Source organism: Microtus pennsylvanicus, chromosome 14, assembly GCF_037038515.1.
Source record: "Microtus pennsylvanicus isolate mMicPen1 chromosome 14, mMicPen1.hap1, whole genome shotgun sequence".
Lineage (NCBI taxonomy): Eukaryota > Metazoa > Chordata > Mammalia > Rodentia > Cricetidae > Microtus > Microtus pennsylvanicus.
In genome coordinates this window covers 14,484,285-14,503,653 of record NC_134592.1, presented here as the reverse complement: position 1 = coordinate 14,503,653, position 19,369 = coordinate 14,484,285, and the positions used below count along the sequence as shown (strand labels likewise).

The 19,369-nt window shown below is 49.4% G+C and overlaps 1 protein-coding gene across 1 annotated transcript; it reads right to left on the bottom strand.

Moving 5' to 3' along the window:
- Nucleotides 1-6,626: 6,626 nt before the first annotated feature.
- LOC142834823 (serpin A11) lies at nt 6,627-18,774 on the bottom strand. The gene is made up of 5 exons (XM_075947718.1): nt 18,723-18,774; nt 12,344-12,989; nt 10,395-10,668; nt 9,291-9,438; nt 6,627-7,366 (listed from the first exon to the last, which is right to left on the bottom strand). Exons 2-5 carry the CDS (start codon nt 12,987-12,989, stop codon nt 7,157-7,159), a joined length of 1,278 nt encoding a protein of 425 aa, XP_075803833.1. The 5' UTR covers nt 18,723-18,774; the 3' UTR covers nt 6,627-7,156.
- Between the last annotated feature and the right edge of the window lie 595 nt (nt 18,775-19,369).

The window sequence follows — 19,369 nt, the reverse complement described above, 5'->3', positions numbered from 1 at the left end:
ATGAAATTGTCAACTATGCAGTATGGAATTAACTCACAAGGAATGAGAAGTTGCCAGAGATCATGTCCACCCACACGGTCAAATTGGCATCTGACGATGATGCCCTGGGTCGGTGAGATCCCTCACATGAGGGCATGGGGAAGGGAGAACCATACATTTAAAAGTCAGGGTTGCTGTGAACTGTTCTAGTATAAGACAGGAGCGGTGTCGTCCGTGGACGCTGTGGAAACAGGATTCGGGACTTCAAGGAAGATCATCCATCTTTCTCAGATCCTGTCCACCCCACCCCCAATCAGAGCTGTCAGGAAGGATGCAGTGCTGATCTTGTCATCAGATCCCCTAGCTGCAGGTTCTGCTTCCCAGGGACTAGAGCACAGAGTGGATTTCCTTGAAATTTTGGCAATTTTTACCTTTTGTTCCATGATAAACAAGTGTTTGTTTCGACACAAAAACTGTGCTTTTAATGAGTCCTTGTAAGACAGATGGATGCTCTGGAATTGGTTGTGGACCACAAGCTAAGTTCTGTCAGCTCTACTGTCTGTCTGCCTGTCTGTCTGTCAAGAGCCCTTGTCTTTCTGCAAGGAATAGCCTAGGAGGGACGTCTTAATCAGACTCTGCTGTGGTCTGTGCTGCGCGGCTACCTCAGCCCCAGTGAGACAGTATGAAGAGAGGTGACCAGGCAGGAGGGTGATGCCCTCAGAATGGAATTGTGACCCCTGTAAAAGAGGACCAGGGTGGCTACTTTTTCTCTTTCAGGGTGAGGTGTCACACAGAAGGTAGCCTCCATGCGGAATGGGCTCTCTCCTGTCACCAAATCTGCCGGAGCCTGATCTGGGCCTCAGAACTATGAGCAACGGTTACCACTCCGTGGCATAGGAAACACCCGGTCATAGGCACCGGCTTTCAAATCCTGACAGGACAGACACTGGCTGCTTACATGGATGACTGCTGCTGGGGCTGAACAATTTCAAGATAAAGCCGAGTGGGTGAGTGGACCACCTCTCCCCGGGGCACCGGGCACTGTTAAAATCTGCGAAAATTACTGCTAGTGTTAATGCATGGCGTCAGCATCTCTTTTGATGTCCATTTTCCCGTACGTAAGCAGGCATGCTTAGGATGGAGCAACGTGATCTGCTAATTGGCAACTGTCGAGCTGATCCTGGTTGCCCTAGATGCCTTGAGCAATGGACAACCAGTCTAACAACTAGCTGGACAACCCTTGCCTGTGCACTGACCTTCCTGAACATGCTACGGAGTCCTTCAGACAGCTGTGCACAAACAACAGGAAGCTGAGTGCCCTGACTTGCAACGGAGTTATTCCATCCAACCAGGGATGGTTGAAAACACAGTTCTTACCGATTTCTCTTCCCTCCACCCACACTCTGTGTAATGTCTTAGAACCATTTTTGTCTTGGCCGGAGGAGTTGCATCATTCTCTCTAGGACTTCTATAACTGGTGATTGGAGGTAAGAGTCCCTGGTCCAAAAATCCTCTTCCTAATGCCTGTGATTGGCATTCAGAGGCAGGGCTTCGAGTGGGTCTCAATGAGTGTGACGACTTCTAAGAGCCAAGGCTGTGATGGTTCAAACAGGTTGTTTTGCTATGCGTGCAGGCTGCTGGGGCTCTCTCATGAGTATTCCGGGTGACGCCCCTTCTTTGCTCCCCTCACCCCACATCGCCTGTTGCAGCACTTGGCCTAATAAAAGATCTCTTCTTCCTGTAACCTGAGCTGGTAGCACACGGAAAGAATCTGCTGAGATGGCAGAGTGGTGGCCCTGGTGGGCACCAACTGCCCGGCAGCAGAAGGAGCAGCAGGACAGAGAGAGTGGTGGGGTTCGGGGGCAGGAAAGCTGAACTAGAGAGAGATGACAAGAATGGGGGGAACTGGCACTGAAAAGGGGACAAGGGCTGTAAAAATCCAGAAAAGAGACTCAGCCGGTTTGGGTCACTAGAAGAAACCCAGAGAGCTGCCAAGACGTCACACCCAAGGTTGGGCACTAAACCAAACAAGGCTGCTGCTGGGAGCCCAGGCTGCAGATACTCAAGGCCAGAGACGGCTGTAACACTAGAGGGCGCCACTGTCTGCTGCCTGGGCTTGTCTACTGTTGCCAACAAAGGTTCCAAGGACATAAAGGTTAATAGACCAACACTTGATCTTCTCCTTGCCTGCCCATGATGCCTGTCTGTCAGGGTGTGGCCAAAGGACCCCAGCGAGCTAATTGGTGACAAAGGTGCCTGTGGATCTGGTACTAGATGGGCCCCACCCAGGCATCCTCAACACAGTTCAGGCAAATTCTTGTGCCTCTTGTTGTACGGGCACCAGGCTTATTCCTAGGCTCCATCCTCATGGTCTAATCACCCCCCCCGCAGACACACACACACACAAAGTCCCCACCTCCTGATGCCATCATGTGAGGGCTTTTTTTGCTGGTAGGGTATAAATATTCACTCCACAACAGGGACCGAGGAACCGTCTTCCTGATCTGTCAGATTCGAGTTTTCTTCATGAGACCCTTGGCTATGAAGCCCCGACCTCCATCAGCATCCTGATACGACCCTGTGTGCCTACTATCAGAACGCACTCCAGCCCGCGGTCCTACGCAGCCAGAGGCTCTCCTCAGGTCTTCTCCTCCAATGCTGGGGCAGCTTGATGTTCTTCAGTCTTCTTCCAGAGAGCAGCCTCATCCTGCCTGCTTAGTTCCAGCAGTTGACACCTGCTGCCTTGTTGGAACTTGTGAGTTCTTCAGCTATGGGCACTTTCACGCCTCCTCTTTGCTCTGCCCAACTTCCACCAGCTTAGTATCTGTCTAGGTTTGGAGTATATGCACGGTGTCTCTTTAAGATCGCCCCCTCCTCTGGAATCATCGACACAACCTGCTCCAGGCTCTGCTTCTTCAGCTTACCTGTCTCCTTGCTTCCTTCCCCTTCCATCGATCTGTGCTTGGCCATGCCCATTCCCAGATTGCTACTGCAGCATCAACAATGATGTAGCATGACCAGGACAGGCTCACACGCACAGCCTGCTGGGAGCTTCCCTGTACAGGACAAACACGGACATCATCTCTGTCACCCATAACTGCAACAGCTGTGTGACTCATGACACCTTACCATACGTCTTTCCACTGTAATCATTCTGTTTGCTCTATCTTAACTGCTAGAGTGGCAGAAGTCAATGATATGGATGTTTTCCTACCCAGGGCTCAGAGACTCAGTTAGGAAAAGTTGCCGATCACAGCACCGACTCATAACAACCCGTCGCTGGGGTAAGTGCTGTGGAAACACAGTGTTCTCAGAGTTCAGCGGATGTGACTTGCATCATGTGGGCTCAGCAGAGAGACAATCTTTAATGAGACAAGGTCTACACAGCTGCTCTGAAGCCCACAAGCTAACAATGTGGCATGGCACCACCACAAAAGGCGAGAGAGTCGTGAGCAATGAACTCGGGGATCGCAGGCTGTGTCCTCACAGTTCTTCACTCTTCCAGCTGTGGGGCACCTCTGCAGAGTGGCTGCTGTGCCTTGCGACACTGCCATCTTCTCTCCTGCTTGAAGTAGTTTTCCTGGGGTCAAAATTCGGAGAATGCAGCTGGGTGGTGGCACAGAGACATAGAAAATGTTGTAGAAGGATTCTAAGTTGACATGCCACAAGACACTTGGAGTATCTCTTTATTTCCTATACAATTTACAGTAGCCAAGTGACAGAATCAGCTCAGGTACCGGGCCACAGATGACACAGAATGGAGTTTTATTCATTACTGAAGAACTGTGAAATGATGTCATTTGCTAAAAAATGGGTGCAACTGGAGATTAATATTTTAGGAGAAAAAACCCAGACTCAGTAAGACAAGTATATTAAATATATTTTCTGTCATTTGTGTGTCCTAGGATTTTTATACATACATAAAATCATATAAATATATTGTGAATCATATATGCCATAAAAACAGAATGGAGACGAGAGAGAGAGAGAGAAAGAGAGAGAGAGGAGACTAGTGGGGGAATAAGGAAGAGGAGACTATAGAGAAAGGGTAGGAGGGGTGAATGCGGTCAATGCATTTGATGTGCTCAAAAACACTGTCTATATTAAACCAATACTGTGTACAGTGAACAGAGTCAACAACAACAACAAAACACCTAGAAGAAACAATAAAGAAATAAAAGAGAATTGTGCATGAAGTGGTGAGCACTGGGCATGTGGCCTTCACTGCAAATGAGGTCTTTCACGTGTTAGCTTTCCCCCTGTCCTCTCCCTGTCACCATCAGGATACTGTGCCCTTGCTTTCTGAGGGCCATGAACTCCCCTCTGGCACAAGAGGCCCCTCTTGCTCTCCTTCCTCACTGTAGACTCGTCTTAAGGCAGAGTCCAGATGTCATCCTCATCGGGGTCTGAGGGAGTTTGTCCTCGGGAAGGCCCTGAAGGACACATCACTGTTCAGACCACCTCACTAGGAGGAAATTCCACTGCCGTGGAAGTCAGTCTTGTCAAGGCAGGAGCAGTGGACACGGCCAAACCTGGACTAAAGCATGACGAGGACCTACTGTCTTAGGTGTTTGCTTTTCTGATTCACTACACTAATAATCCTCCTGTACAAACAGTAGAGACAATATCTAAAATGTCCCAACGTCATTATTTCTTAAAGACTGACAGGAATAAACTCTCCAGCAGTGCCTTCGGCTGCCCACGGCGCTCCCTGGAGACTCCCTAGCCCTTTAGTGGTTTCAGGACCTCTGCCTCACCCTGCCCCTTCCCCAAAGACCTTCACAGGAGCTGCCTGCCCCTTCATGTTGAAAATAGCCTTATCCGGGAAGGGAAGTGTAATTTACTGCCAAGGGAACACAGATGTGTTTGTGATGCTCTCTGTGGTTCTGGGCATCTCTGGTGTTTGCTTCTCAGGGGAGGCAGTGGTGTCTCAGAAATGGCCTCACTTCTGAACAGTGCTTTATTTGTTCCCTTCTGTTGTTGGCTTCATGTTCTGCCCCGAGGAGGGACCAGCCTGCCCTTCAGTCCCATGTGACTTCATTCTGAGGCTAAACATCAAGGAGTGTTGACCCAGGGGCCCCTCTCTATGCCTCTGTAAAAACGTAAGACAACTTACTAATTAGAGGAGTGAACAAGAAAAGTAAATGTTTTAGTATAAATATGGTCCAAATATTTCATGGTGAATTCTTACATAAAAAACTTATTTGGCGTACCTAAATTTCAGCAAACTGTATCATATTTGGCAACCCTATCATTTTACAAGGAATCCTCTGTCCAACTAACCTAGGGGTGCACCAACTAGATGGCTAGATTCCAAGATGTGCCAATGACCTTCTATAACCGGCAGGGGGCAGTATGAGCCTTTGATGATGGGCAGGTAGGTGTGGGATCAACATCTTCCCCTCCCAATACCTCGGTTTAGATCATTTGATTCTCAACCTGTGGGTCACAGCCCCTTCAGAGTCAAACAACCTTTTCAGAGGGATTGCCTAAGATATTTACATTATGATTCTCATCAGTAAAAAAATTGCAGTTATGAAGTAGCAACGAAAATAATTTTATGATTGGGGGATCACCACAATATTAGGAGGGTCATGGGATCAGAAAGGTTGAGAACCACTGCTCTAGATAAAAGGGGACTCCTCTTATCTGAGGCCTCTAAATTACTTTAAGAAATACCTTTCCCCTCAAATATGAAGTGAACCGGCAATATTGCCCATTGATCTTATTAATCTTGCTGCAGACAAAACAGAAGGCAGGCACTTCCCAGCTCAGGCTGCTCAGGTATCATTCACCGCTCAGCAACCCAAGCCTTTTTCCAATATTCCCTCTGGCTGTCCAGAACTGAACTCAGGACTTTGGGTTAGGATTTTTGTCTAACAGCGCAGACCCGTAGGATAAAACGTCAGTGTTGTGCCTCTGGGTTTGTCACTGCTCTGCACACAAAAGCTGGGATGTGCAGCCAGCCTAGATGTCCCTCAGAGGATGGATGGGTGGAGGAGGGGTGGTACATAGCTCAGTGCCGTTCTATGCAGCTATAAAGAAAAGTGAAACCACGACGTTTGCAGAAAATGCTTGACACTGGAAATTCATGGCTGTTGAAGAGAACTAGGTAGAATAGAAAGACAAATGCCATGTTTCCCTTACACACAGATCCTAGATTTAAAATTATATATATGCACGTGCACGTGCGTGTGCATGTGTGTGTGCACGCATAGACACACACAGGAATAAAGCTCCCAAGTTCATCCCACTGAAGGAGATTTTGCCCTACATCCCACCCCATCCTCTTTGTCCTTGGGCAACCCTTGCCTCTGACGCTGTTTTGCTGCCTTTTGAATTCTGCTGTTGGATTGATGACGAAGCTGGTCCATTCTCCCACCCTTTTTCTTCATGATTTGAAATCCCTTCCCTAGGTCTAGCTTCCCCTCCAGATGACACTGCAGGGGGACATCACTTGGTTCAAGCCCAGGTTCGAGGCTGTGAAGACAGAAGCTTGCTCTTTCTCTGCGTGTCCTAGGTATTCCCTGACCCTAAGGTAACTCAGCAAATGTCTGCAATGGAAGAGGGGGGGTTGTAAAGGTCACAGAGGGAATGACTAGAAGCTGCCCTGGACATTGCCCTCCTGCAAGCATGACTCACATGACTTCACAGCCAAACTCAGCTTTATTAGAACAGGGGTGTTGTGGAATAGTACTTTTAACGATGCAAGGATATGTTACATCTGTTATGCTGCATTTGCTTAATGGTGTAAAGATACGTTGCTTCGCCTGCCTAAGACATCTGATTGGTTTAATAAAAAACTGGAGAGCCAATAGCAGGGAGAATAAGTAGGAGGAAATAAGCTAGGCTGGGAAAGAAGGGAGAAGAGAATGAGGCAGAAACTCTAGGGAGACACCTAGCCAGACATCTACCAGCCAGACATGGAGTAAGCAGTGGAGTAAGACATACAGAATGAAAGAAAGGTTAAAAAAAATAAAACCTGAGGCAAATGTAAATGGGAGAAACAAAGTAAGTTATAAGAGCCAGCAGGACAAGTATAAGCTAAGATTGGGCATTCATAACTAATATTAAGTCTCCGTGTCTTTATTTGGGAGCTGGTTGGTGGCCCAAAGGAAGCCTGCTCCGGAGGGTCCTGCAGTGCAGCCCGGTAGCCATACTGTGCCTCCCACCACAGTCACACAGCAGCTGGATTGACCACTTTCCCCAGGAAGAGCAGACTCTGAGTGTACACCTCCCAGAGAAGGAGCAGGAAGGGCCTGTTGAAATGGGCGTGGCCGTGTGGGGCCGATGTCATGTTCAGGGGCACCGGCTGGGAAAGAAGGCCAGAGGCAGCGGAGGCCTCAGTTCCCTTCTCGTTCATGTCCACTGCAGCCTTGTGTGACACCTAGGAGAGAGGACAGACTGAGTCAGCACTCATCCATGGTTTGAGGGCAGAGGTTAGAGCCTGCCTAAGAAACAGCCCCAGTTCTGTGTGTCACCCCCTGCCTCTGTACTGACTCCCCTCCCTAGGCCCAGCACCCTGACATGAGGCAGCCTTGGCCCCGCTGAGGAGCTAAGTGCCGGGTGGCTCAAATCCAGCACGCACACAGGGCACAGGCTCCTTTGAACTTTGCCTACCCCCTCTAAACTCCTCCCCCCATCTTAAAGATGGCTTGTGGCCAATAGCGGGTTCTAAAGGAGAAAGATGGAACACGGCCCCACGCTGCCCTAAGCACAGAACATTTAAAGTCTCATTTTACACAACTGCCTAACAAGAAAGGACTCAGATTCCAGAAAAAGTTGGGGAAAGGGCCTTGATGAGTTCTTTTATCTCCAAAAAAGGGTCTTGAAAGGCCACTGAGTTATGCACGGCCACTGTGTGAAGTTCTTAGAAATCTTTCGTTTTCTTCTAGTCCACCACCTCACCCCACACAGGTCCACACGCACACACACACACACATTGCCATGCATGTGCAGGCACACTTATACATGTATCGCATCCCTGCTGCCAGGGTCGTGCATTCAGTTCTTAGCTGGTCCCTCCTAAAGACAAGACAGAGTCCATTCCTCACAAGGTCCTAACAGAAATCCCAATGGTAGTGAACACCACTAACGTAAACCAAGCTGAGCTCTGGGAAGGGCCTTGGCCACCTTCCCTCCTGGGAAAGGCTACCCTTTCTGTTCAAGGGCTACAAATCCTTGCCCATTCCACCTGGCTTGTGGTGTCGTCCATCAGGAGAGGACCCAGCCCTTTCCCACTGCCTGCACAGGATCCCTGTTTTAATCAGTGGCTGTTGCACAGGCCTGTGGAGGATGGGAGAGTTAAGAGTCGCTGGGTGTTTCTCTTGTCCTCCTTTTCTCCTCTGAGAGAGGGATTGTCCTTTAACTCCTGTCCTGGAAGAAGTCAGAGGGAGCAGCTCTTTAACCAGCCAGCTGCTTCTAGGAGGCACTGCCCGCTAGAGATGGGTTGAGCAAAGACGCTGTCATCTTTAGCAGAGTGTTTTGCGTGCCTACAAGTGTCCACCACAACTGTTGACATTCCCTCACAGAAGGAGGGGGTGGAGATGAGTCATCAGCCCACACCTGAGTGTCCAGGGGCTCCTGTCAGCCATTTGTACACAATTCTGTTCTATTTTCATGTGGGTCAGCATCCTGAAAAGAGTAAATGGTGAGGAAGACTGATGGAAGAAGGACTCTGTCTGTGCTGAGTGAAGAAAGCTGACTTGGGGTCACCTATTCTCCTGCCAGTAGCCCCTCACCCGTGCCCTATAAGTAAGCCTAATGAACTCAAAGGCTCCCCAAGATGAACTTGGATGGAACTGTACTTTGGTCTGTTGTGGGACCTAATGAAGAAAGGATAGACATTGCTTACATCTCCTCTGGGAAGGAATTCTCACAATAAGTCTCTGTTATGACAATGCGTTGGGATGTGGGGGATGCTTGTTATGTAGCAATGCTGACTACTGCACCTCCTGTTCATACTATATCACTTTCTACAGCTATGACAAAGACAGAGTTCCTGGTACCCAAAGAGAAAGTATTTGAAACAAAAAAAAAATGCTGCCACTAACCTGGCATCATTCTGGCTCTGTGGATGACCAGATGATTACTGTTCAATGAGTTCCATTCTACTTAGAACCCTACACTACCACCCTGACTAGTGTGGATCTCGGGAAGGGAAGATGAAATGGAGTTGTCCATGAATAGAATCTGTAAAGACTGTGTGTTGAAAAGTCAGTCAAGGGAAGAGACTGGGGACTTTGGTTCCCAATACACTTCATGTGGGAAGAGAAACATCAACCTCCCCACATCCACACTCCCTGCCTTACCCTGGAGACAGTTCTGTTGAGTTGCCCCATGATTCCTGATAGGTCAGCTTCCATGTCAAACATGTTGCTGAGACCAATGAGGGGCAGGATCTCTTCCAGGTTGTAGGATGCAGAAATTGAGAACCTTGGCAGGTGCAAATCCAGCAGACTAGAGAGGGAATCAGAGAAAAGGCACCGTCCTGTTGTGTGTCACAGCCTGGGCCCTGAGAAAGAACAGGGTCCCCCAGCTTGTGGGACAATCAGTCTTCCTATGACGTCATTTATGATGGTAGAGTATTCCACAACCTATGCCAACCCAAATCTTCCTCTATGTAGACCATGCAGACCTCACAGTGACTCATGGCTGGTTCTAAGAAGTTCCCTGGCAGAGGCGTCTGTCTTCATCATCTTCCCTGGGTTTGCGGAGAGCTTTTTAAGTGCCAGACACTAGCCAGAGTTTCCCAAGGCTCCACTGATTGAATCCACGTGACACCAGGTAGAGTAAATAAAATACCATTTATACTTCCCACCTCTATATCCGACTCATCTGCAGGTGCTTCTGACTCAGTTCCCCAACTGTACGCTAACTGCATTTACTGACACTGCCCCAATGCAAGCCTCCATTACCTTCCTCCACCTGCCTGAGCTTTCCTGGAAAATGGCATGGGGATGCCCACCCTCAGGGCTGCTGCAAGCATCTAGAGCAGTGGTTCTCAACCTGTGGGTCCTGTTTGCAAACCTCTAGTTCCAAAAATTGTTTACATTATGATTCATAACGGTAGCAAAATTACAGTTTTGGAGTAGCAACAAAAAATAATTTTATGGTTGGGGGGTCAGAAGGATCCCAAGGAGGGATAATAAAGTCAGCCCAGAGAGCACTCAGATCCTAGTAACAGCCTAAGAACTCAATTACTGTCTCCATTCGTCTCCACCCTCACTGCCATGCAGCAGGTACCGTGTTCTTGCTTGAACACTCGAGGAAGTCTGGGACCCAAAGACACGGGGAAATCAATGTGAAGTCGAGGGTGAGATGGTGAGGCAAACCAGCAGATAGATCTTGGGGCTGGATTGATCAAACTTGCCCCAGCTCTTGAGCAAGGATAGACAACACGTTGGGGCACTCACCTGGGCAGGAACCTCTGGCTCCACCTTCTCAGCGTCTCTGGTTGGAGGGCAGCCTCTACCTGCTGCATCTTCCCAGGGTCAGGGAGGACCAGCAGCAGCAGGGCAGTGCCGCTGTACTCGATCTGAAGGACAGTGCATGATGCCTCCTGGTCATACAGGAACCTGTGCATTTCCTTCTGCCGCATCATTGGGATGCGGAGTGCCGTCCTCTGGTCCCGGGAGAAGTTCTCTTGCTTCCGGGTCTGGTAGCGATCAAAGGGATGCTTCCATTTGGCTGAGGGTACAAATGAACACATGGGCAAGGCAGCCATTCAGGGAGACCTCCCTCCACAAGGTCATGCAGGGTGGTGATGTCCTCTGGAATGGGTCAGAAGTAGCAGGACCCAAAGCCAGGGTGAACTTGTGTCCTTAGGGTCCGAACTCAGTGACCCATGGTTACACTGCACTGAGAGAATTTGCCTACAAAGCAGACATGGGGTGGCCCTGCCTTCCTTGTACAAAGCCTGATTTCTCTCCTTTAAGAAAGATGTGTTTTCACTGGAGCACCAGACTGAAATCTCAAGGTCCAAATCAGGAGCAGAAGGAGAGAGAGCACAAGCAAGGAACTCAGGACCGTGAGGGGTGCACCCACACACTGAGACAATGGGGATGTTCTATCGGGAACTCACCAAGGCCAGCTGGCCTGGGTCTGAAAAAGCATGGGATAAAACCGGACTCTCTGAACATAGTGGACAATGAGGACTACTGAGAACTCAAAAACAATGGCAGTGGGTTTTTGATCCTACTGCACGTACTGGCTTTGTGGGAGCCTAGGAAGTTGGGATGCTCACCTTACTAGACCTGGATGGAGGTGGGTGGCCCTTGGACTTCCCACAGGTCAGGGAACCCTGATTGATCTTCGGGCTGATGAGGGACTTGATTGGGGGAGGGGGAGGGAAATGGGAGGCTGTGGCGGGGAGGAGGCAGAAATCTTTAATAAATAAATAAATTTAAAAAAAAGAAGAACATACTGACAAAAAAAAAGAAAAATGTGTTTTTATTTTATGTGTATGAGTATTTAGCACCTGTATGTCTAGTCACTATGTATGTGCAGTGCCCATGGAGGCACAAAGTGGGCATCAGATCCCCCTGAACATGGCATTACAGCCATGAGCTGGTGCCAGGAATTGAATCCAGGTCCTCTAGGAGAGCAGCCAGTAGTCCTAACCATTGAGTCATCTCTCCAGCCCCTGAAGAACTACCTCTTAAGACTTACATCATCAGAAATGAGTAAGAAGAGTGCGTTTTTAGTAACTTGGTAGGCATGGGTTGATTAACACACCCTGATCTCCAGGGCCCTGAGGGATGTGACTGGGACTGGCAGCCTGATTCTGACAGCACTGCTCAGGTTATGTGGGAACGCGAAAGCAAGCGTTTGACCAGATGGCTCAGCATCTGTGAAGAACTTCAAGCTGGGGATGGGGGCCCACACCTGTAATGTCAGCCCTCAGGAAGCTGAGGCTAGAGGATCATGTACTCATGGAGCCGTCTCCTTGGCCCTCCATTTATTCGTTCATTCATTGATTCTTTTTTTTTTCATTTATTCATTTGAGGTAAGGTCTCGCTATATAATCCAGGCTCATATCCAATTGGAACGCTCTTTCCCCAGCCTCCCGAATGCTGGGCTTGCAGGAATGTGCCGCCATGCTAAAACAGATGCCCCCTTTCTGGGATGTATGCCTTAATGCAGGCCAGGGTCTCTGTTGAGAGTTATATGGCCCATGCTTACACTGTTCCTCTGAGCTGTGCTTTCTCTTTCCTGAGTTCCAATCTACAGGGGACATGATCTACACAAGGGTAGGGGAACTATCATTTCCACGAAAGGCAGGAGCCTGGCCAGCCCCGCAAACAGACCACTTACTTGAGCAGAGAGAGCAGAGAGAGCAATAGTTCTGTTAGAGAAGTCTCACCTTTGAAGAAGATGTAGTTCAAGAGAACCATGACGGTGTCAGGGCCAAACTCCGGGAGAGAGTCCACCACCTGCCCATAGGTCTGCTTCCTCACCAGGTCGTTGATCTGCTGCCCTGTGGCAGCTGCATCCGTGAAGTTGGCAGAAAAAGCCAGTGCTCCATACAGCTCCTTGGCACTGTCCAGAAAGCGCTGCTGAGGCTTCAGCTGCCTGTCTAAGAACAGGGAATGCCCCACTTTCAGTTCCAGTTTGGGGCTGGGCAGGTCAAGTGTGTGCAGGAGGCTCTGGAAGCCCCGGTGGACGTCAGCTGCTGGGGTCTCCGTGAGGTTGAAGCCCAGGCTCTCCAGAATCTGAATTTGGGTGTCAGCAGGTGCCCCAAGAGAGAGAAGAGCCAGGATGCTAGAGAGGCTCACGGGGGAGAAGAGGATGTTTCCAGGGACGTCCTCTGCTAGCTGTTTGTAGAGACGCAAAGCAAAATTAGTGATGGTGGGTGTGACCTTGCCATAGGCAGGTGCTGGCTCCAGGAGCTGGTGGCTGGCTGGTTGAGGCACCCCCAGACTCTTCTCTCCATGGGGAGAAAATGGCTGACAATGAACAGGGAGCAGGACCTCGGCTACCAGCAGCCACAGCCACACTGGCCCCATCATCTGAAAAGAAGATGGGGACACATTAGTTTTCTTGGTAGATGAGAGCATCATCCCCAGAGCTTACAGTGACGCCACCACCCATGACTTATCTATCCCTCACTGTGCTGCAGAGAAGAGGGGAAAGGGGGACAACTGGGACTCCAGCTGGAAAATAGATCCTGCAATCCAGCCTTCCTCCCATCTTCTTCCCTTCCTCCTTTCCCTCCTTTCCTCCTTCTTCATTCACTCCCTCCCTCTTCTTCCTCCTTTTGATTCTCTTCTCATCTTTCCATCTTTATCTTTTTCTTCCCCTCTCTTCCTCTCTCCCTTCCCTTCCCTCCCTCTCTCTTTCCTTCCTTCCTTCCTTCCTTCCTTCCTTCCTTCCTTCCTTCCTTCCTTCCTTTCTCCCTCCTCCCCTTCCATTTTATTTTTAATTTTTCTTTATTCTTCTTGACTTAGTTGTTGGTTTTTTTTAATCATACAGAGTGTCCAAGGCTCCATTGGCTGTACAGGTGTGCTAGGCACTGAGTATATCATGGAGAAAAGATACTAACACTATCCCAGGATCCCCAGAATTTAGGACAGTGATTCTCAACCTACCCAATGCTGCAACCCTTTAATACAGTTCCTTATGGTGTGATGACCACAAACCATAAAATTATTTTTTTGCTATTTCATAACTGTAAATTTTGCAACTGTTATTATTGATCATATAAATATCGTGACTCACAGGTTGAGAACCACTGATTTAGGGCATATTTGAGGCAATATCCAGTGTTGGTCTAGGCGGGTGCTTATGTAACCCTCTTTAGAAACTAGGGGATGCTGTGGAGAAAATGTTCTGTATGAACACAAGTGATGCTAGGCCCCTTGAGTGTGGCTATGGGATAGTGCAGTCAGTTGCAAGGAAGAAGGTGCAGTACAACATCTCCTTTAGGTCCCAAGGAGAGAGGCCATCTACCTTTGACACCTTACATTAGCTTGGATCAACTTTCAAGTTCACAGAGATGAGGGCAGCCTCTGAGGGAGGATAAAGTAACAGGACCCATGGCTCCCAGGAGAAGAGCTGAAAGAGAGATGGGCTCTGTCTCTACATCTCCACACCCCTGCTGCCTAGAAACTATCCACGCTGTGTGCAGGGATGGAAACACCTGTGTGCATGAGTGCAGGGAAATCATCTATGTTGTGTGCAGCCACAGAAACACCTGTGTGCATGGATGCAAGGGTACCATCTACACTGTGTGCAGCCACAGAAACACCTGTGTGCATGGATGCAGGGGTGTCATCTACACTGTGTGCAGCCATAGAAATACCTGTGTGCATGGATGCAGGGGTACTATCTACACTGTGTGCAGCCACAGAAACACCTGTGTGCATGGATGCAAGGGTGTCATCTACACTGTGTGCAGCCACAGAAACACCCGTGTGCATGGATGCAGGGGTGTCATCTACACTGTGTGCAGCCACAGAAACACCTGTGTGCATGGATGCAGGGGTGTCATCTACACTGTGTGCAGCCACAGAAACACCTGTGTGCATGGATGCAAGGGTACCATCTACACTGTGTGCAGCCACAGAAACACCCGTGTGCATGGATGCAGGGGTGTCATCTACACTGTGTGCAGCCACAGAAACACCTGTGTGCATGGATGCAGGGGTGTCATCTACACTGTGTGCAGCCACAGAAACACCCGTGTGCATGGATGCAGGGGTGTCATCTACACTGTGTGCAGCCACAGAAACACCTGTGTGCATGGATGCAGGGGTGTCATCTACACTGTGTGCAGCCACAGAAATACCTGTGTGCATGGATGCAGGGGTGTCATCTACACTGTGTGCAGCCACAGAAACACCCGTGTGCATGGATGCAGGGGTGTCATCTACACTGTGTGCAGCCACAGAAACACCCGTGTGCATGGATGCAGGGGTACTATCTACACTGTATGCAGCCATAGAAACACCTGTGTGCATGGATGCAGGGGTACCATCTACACTGTGTGCAGCCACAGAAACACCCGTGTGCATGGATGCAGGGGTACTATCTACACTGTGTGCAGCCACAGAAACACCCGTGTGCATGGATGCAGGGATGTCATCTACACTGTGTGCAGCCATAGAAACACCTGTGTGCATGGATGCAGGGGTACTATCTACACTGTGTGCAGCCACAGAAACACCCGTGTGCATGGATGCAGGGGTACTATCTACACTGTGTGCAGCCACAGAAACACCCGTGTGCATGGATGCAGGGGTACTATCTACACTGTGTGCAGCCACAGAAACACCCGTGTGCATGGATGCAGGGGTACCATCTACACTGTGTGCAGCCACAGAAACACCTGTGTGCATGGATGCAGGGGTACTATCTACACTGTGTGCAGCCACAGAAACACCTGTGTGCATGGATGCAGGGGTGTCATCTACACTCTGTGCAGCCACAGAAACACCCGTGTGCATGGATGCAGGGGTGTCATCTACCCTGTGTGCAGCCACAGAAACACCCGTGTGCATGGATGCAAGGGTACCATCTACACTGTGTGCAGCCACAGAAACACCCGTGTGCATGGATGCAGGGGTACTATCTACACTGTGTGCAGGGATGGAAACACCCGTGTGCATGGATGCAGGGGTACCATCTACACTGTGTGCAGCCACAGAAACACCTGTGTGCATGGATGCAGGGGTGTCACCTACACTGTGTGCAGCCACAGAAACACCCGTGTGCATGGATGCAAGGGTACCATCTACACTGTGTGCAGCCACAGAAACACCTGTGTGCATGGATGCAGGGGTACTATCTACACTGTGTGCAGCCACAGAAACACCCGTGTGCATGGATGCAGGGGTACTATCTACACTGTGTGCAGCCACAGAAACACCCGTGTGCATGGATGCAGGGGTACCATCTACACTGTGTGCAGCCACAGAAACACCCGTGTGCATGGATGCAGGGGTACTATCTACACTGTGTGCAGTGATGGAAGCATCCATGTACATGCATGCAGCGGTAGCATCTACACAGAAACACCTGTGTGCTTTGATGCAGGGGCACCATCCACACTGTGTGCAGCCACAGAAACATCTGTGTGCATGGATGCAGGGGCACCATCCACACTGTGTGCAGCCACAGAAACACCTGTGGCATGGATGCAGGGGCACTTATGTGGGATGTCCTTCTGTATATGTGTTAATTTTATTATCCAATTAATAAGGCTGTTTTGGCCAATGGCTTAGCAGAGCAAAGCCTGGTGGAAAATCCAAACAGAGATATTTAGAGAGAGTGGGATAAGAAGCCTGAGCTAAAAGGACAAACAGTGTTGCGATTAATATAGTTTCTGTGTGATTATTAGGATCTGGGTAGCAGGGAATGAACAAGCAGTCTCTACCTACAGGGTACCACCTACACTATCTGCAGCCACAGAAACGTCTTTTGTGCATGGATGCAGGATTTTTGGAAAGATCTGTTACAGATTGAGTTGTGCCTGCCCCAAATTAATATGCCAAGTTCCAACTCCTAAGATCTCATAATGCTGCTTTACTTAGAAATGGAGTGCTTGCCTGGGTAATGGTAGCACACGCCTTTAATCCCTCTTGGGAGGCAGAAGCAGGCAGATCTCTGTAAGTTTGAGGCCAGCCTGATCTACAGAGTTAATTCCAGAACACTCAGGCTTACACAGAGAAACCCTATCTTGAAAAAAAAAGAGTGAAAAAGAAAAAATGAAAGGAAAAGAAATGGAGTCCTTACAGACATAATTAAACAAGATGTGGCCATTAAAGTCGGTCTTTAATCCCATATGACTAGTGTCCTTGAAAGAGGGAGACTTTGGGTTCTGAGAAGCACCCAAAGAAGGTATTAGGGAAGGTAAAGGCAGAGATGAGACACTGCTGAAAACCACAAAATGTAGAAAGTCCCAGGGAGGGGCCTGGAATGGGCTCTCCAGTACAGCCTCAGAGGGGCACAGCCATTGCCTTGACTGTGATTCTGAACTAGTTTCCAGAGGTGCAAGGCAAAAATGTCTGCTTAAGCCCCTCCTTCCGTACACAGAGGCAGACCCCTGCGGGCAAATGCCAACCCGTCTTCTGCTCTAGTTTAAGATATGAGACTCCCCAGAAGGCCTTTGGTCACCTCCACAGGGTTCAAAGAGAAACAGGAGCTAGAAGACCCTTTGCTTAAGTGCAGGGGAGGATCCTGCTGTGTAGGCAGAGCTAGGCTCACCCCACTTTGCATCCACTTCTGGACCCTGATATCCTCCTGGGTGCCCCCCAAACAAGCCCTTCCACTTTTTGATTCCACATCCAGTAGCTACAAGCTGATCCTTGACTCTGGTTGGTCCTGAAAGCATCTACATTGTGACCAACACCTTCTGTAGGTTTTGCCCATGTGGTGGCCTTTAGCTCTCAGTATTAACTGTTGGAGTGACGAGGGAGAGATTGCAGATGGATGGAGCACTGCCCCTGGCACTCAGAATGCCCACCAAATTACAAGAGCCACCTGCTCTCAGTAGGTGAGGGCAATGCGGAAACACATTTGGTAGCTAGAGTATGGTGGCCAGATCCGAAAGTCGGCTCCTCCCACCAGCACCAGCTCCATGGAAGCATATTAAGGGATGTTTTGTGTGTTGGGATTTTCCTTAGATAGAAAAACCAGAAGATATAAAACAATTAGGTAATTGGTCTGCCCCTGGTAAAGGAAGGGCGGAAACTGTGAGGGAGCCAATTGTGGCCATTGAACTCAGCACCCTTCCCTACCCAGCTGCACCCCAAGGTGCACGTGTTTCCCAAGGAAGACTGATGTAGCCAGCGCTGCCATAGCCTGGGCTTGCTCTAGGGCTCTGCAGTTACTCACTGTGGGACACTGTCTCCGCAGTTCTATGCAGAATTCAAATGGCAATGCCATCCCCTTTCATGATTTATGACATCGACATGAAAAGTGCCAGCGCCTGAGAAAGACACTGCAGGAGGTTGTCTCCCACTTCTACCCAGGCTGGGGGCAATGGGAATCCAGTTAACTTAGCTCCATTCCCTGGCAGATCCTTGGAGAAAACTCAGAACCCTGTTCCTGAATTATAAACCTGGTTTCGAAATGTTTGTTGAAGCGCTGGGTACATTGGGCACATTGCATCACAGGTCTGCAGACAGAGGTATTTACATATGTGTGGGAGGGTGTGAGTGGGCGTGGCATCCCAGGTCTTATCACTGGCCAGAAGATGTTTCCCAGCTGAGACGCAAACACCTGAAAGCTGTTGGAATGCCGGGAACTCTCAAATACTGTGGCAGTTGGCTCTCTCTTGTTTAAATTAATGCCCCTGAGACCCTCCAGTCACAGAGACTCTTAACTCAGTTGTGCATATGGGGAAACTGAGGCTTCCACTTGGCAAGGCTCTATTCCAGACCTAGACTTCTGGGCATGGACCTGTGGTCATAACTTAGTTCTTAGGGAAGTTGCCATTTTGCTTTGAGTTCGGTTGCCTTATTGGCTTGCTAGCAGTATTGGGAGTCCATATGTCACGACTCCCAGTGGCTGACTTTTCCAGAGAAGGTGACAGAAGACCGGAAGCTCTAGCTGCAAAATTCAGAGGCAGTACTCATCAGGGCCTTCTAGGGAACTCACTGCCCATTTCTGCTGCCAAGGCCAAAAAATGATAGGTAGATAGATAGATAGATAGATAGATAGATAGATAGATAGATAGATAGACAGACAGACAGACAGACAGACAGAGGCCTACCCTCATTTGGGGTACAGTGTATACTCACAGAGAAGTTACCGAGGTGGGCGCAGCTCCACAGCCCCACACTGCCTTCTGCCCATAGGGCAATAGTGTTTGAAGACCACAGTCACCTGGTTAATATTTGTCAGGTCAATTCCTGGAACTGACAGGAAGGCAGATGGGGCAAATGGGAAAGGATCTGTTTTCAATGTGTGTGTCCCGGCTGCCAGTCCCACCAACAGGCGGCTTGTGGTTCAGGGTCGCCTTCTGTCTGAGGGTGCTGCGGCACTGGTGGTGGCGATGGGGGCACGGGAGGTGGAAGATGCTGGCCTGTGTACTGGGGCTTTGCAGGATCCAGAACCCTGGTGGTGAGACTGTGAGGAACGTGTGGTCATTTCTACTCCACAGACGGAAGCATGAGGCCCAGTGCCTTGCTCAGAAGTCACTCTGAGCCTTTCTTACCACGCCAAAGCCTCCTCTTGTTTCACAGACACTCTAAATAAGTATAATCCATATAGATCTCGGACGGTGCTGGAGAGAAGTTTAGTAAGTGTTGAAGAACCTATGAAGTGAGGGCTGGAGCTGTGGCTCAGTGGTTTAGAATGGATGCTTCTCTTGCAGACGGCCTGAGTTTGGTTCCCAGTACCCACTTCGAGTGACTCCCAACTGCCTGTAACTCCAGCTTCAGGGGAT

Coding starts and splice junctions, on each gene's coding strand:
- LOC142834823 (XM_075947718.1), bottom strand. CDS start 12,989: ATGATGGGGCCAGTGTGGCTGTGGCTGCTGGTAGCCGAGGTCCTGCTC. Junction 10,669..12,343: donor GAACTACATCTTCTTCAAAG/GTGAGACTTCTC, acceptor TTGTACCCTCAG/CCAAATGGAAGCATCCCTTT. Junction 9,439..10,394: donor AGCCAGAGGTTCCTGCCCAG/GTGAGTGCCCCA, acceptor TTCCCTCTCTAG/TCTGCTGGATTTGCACCTGC.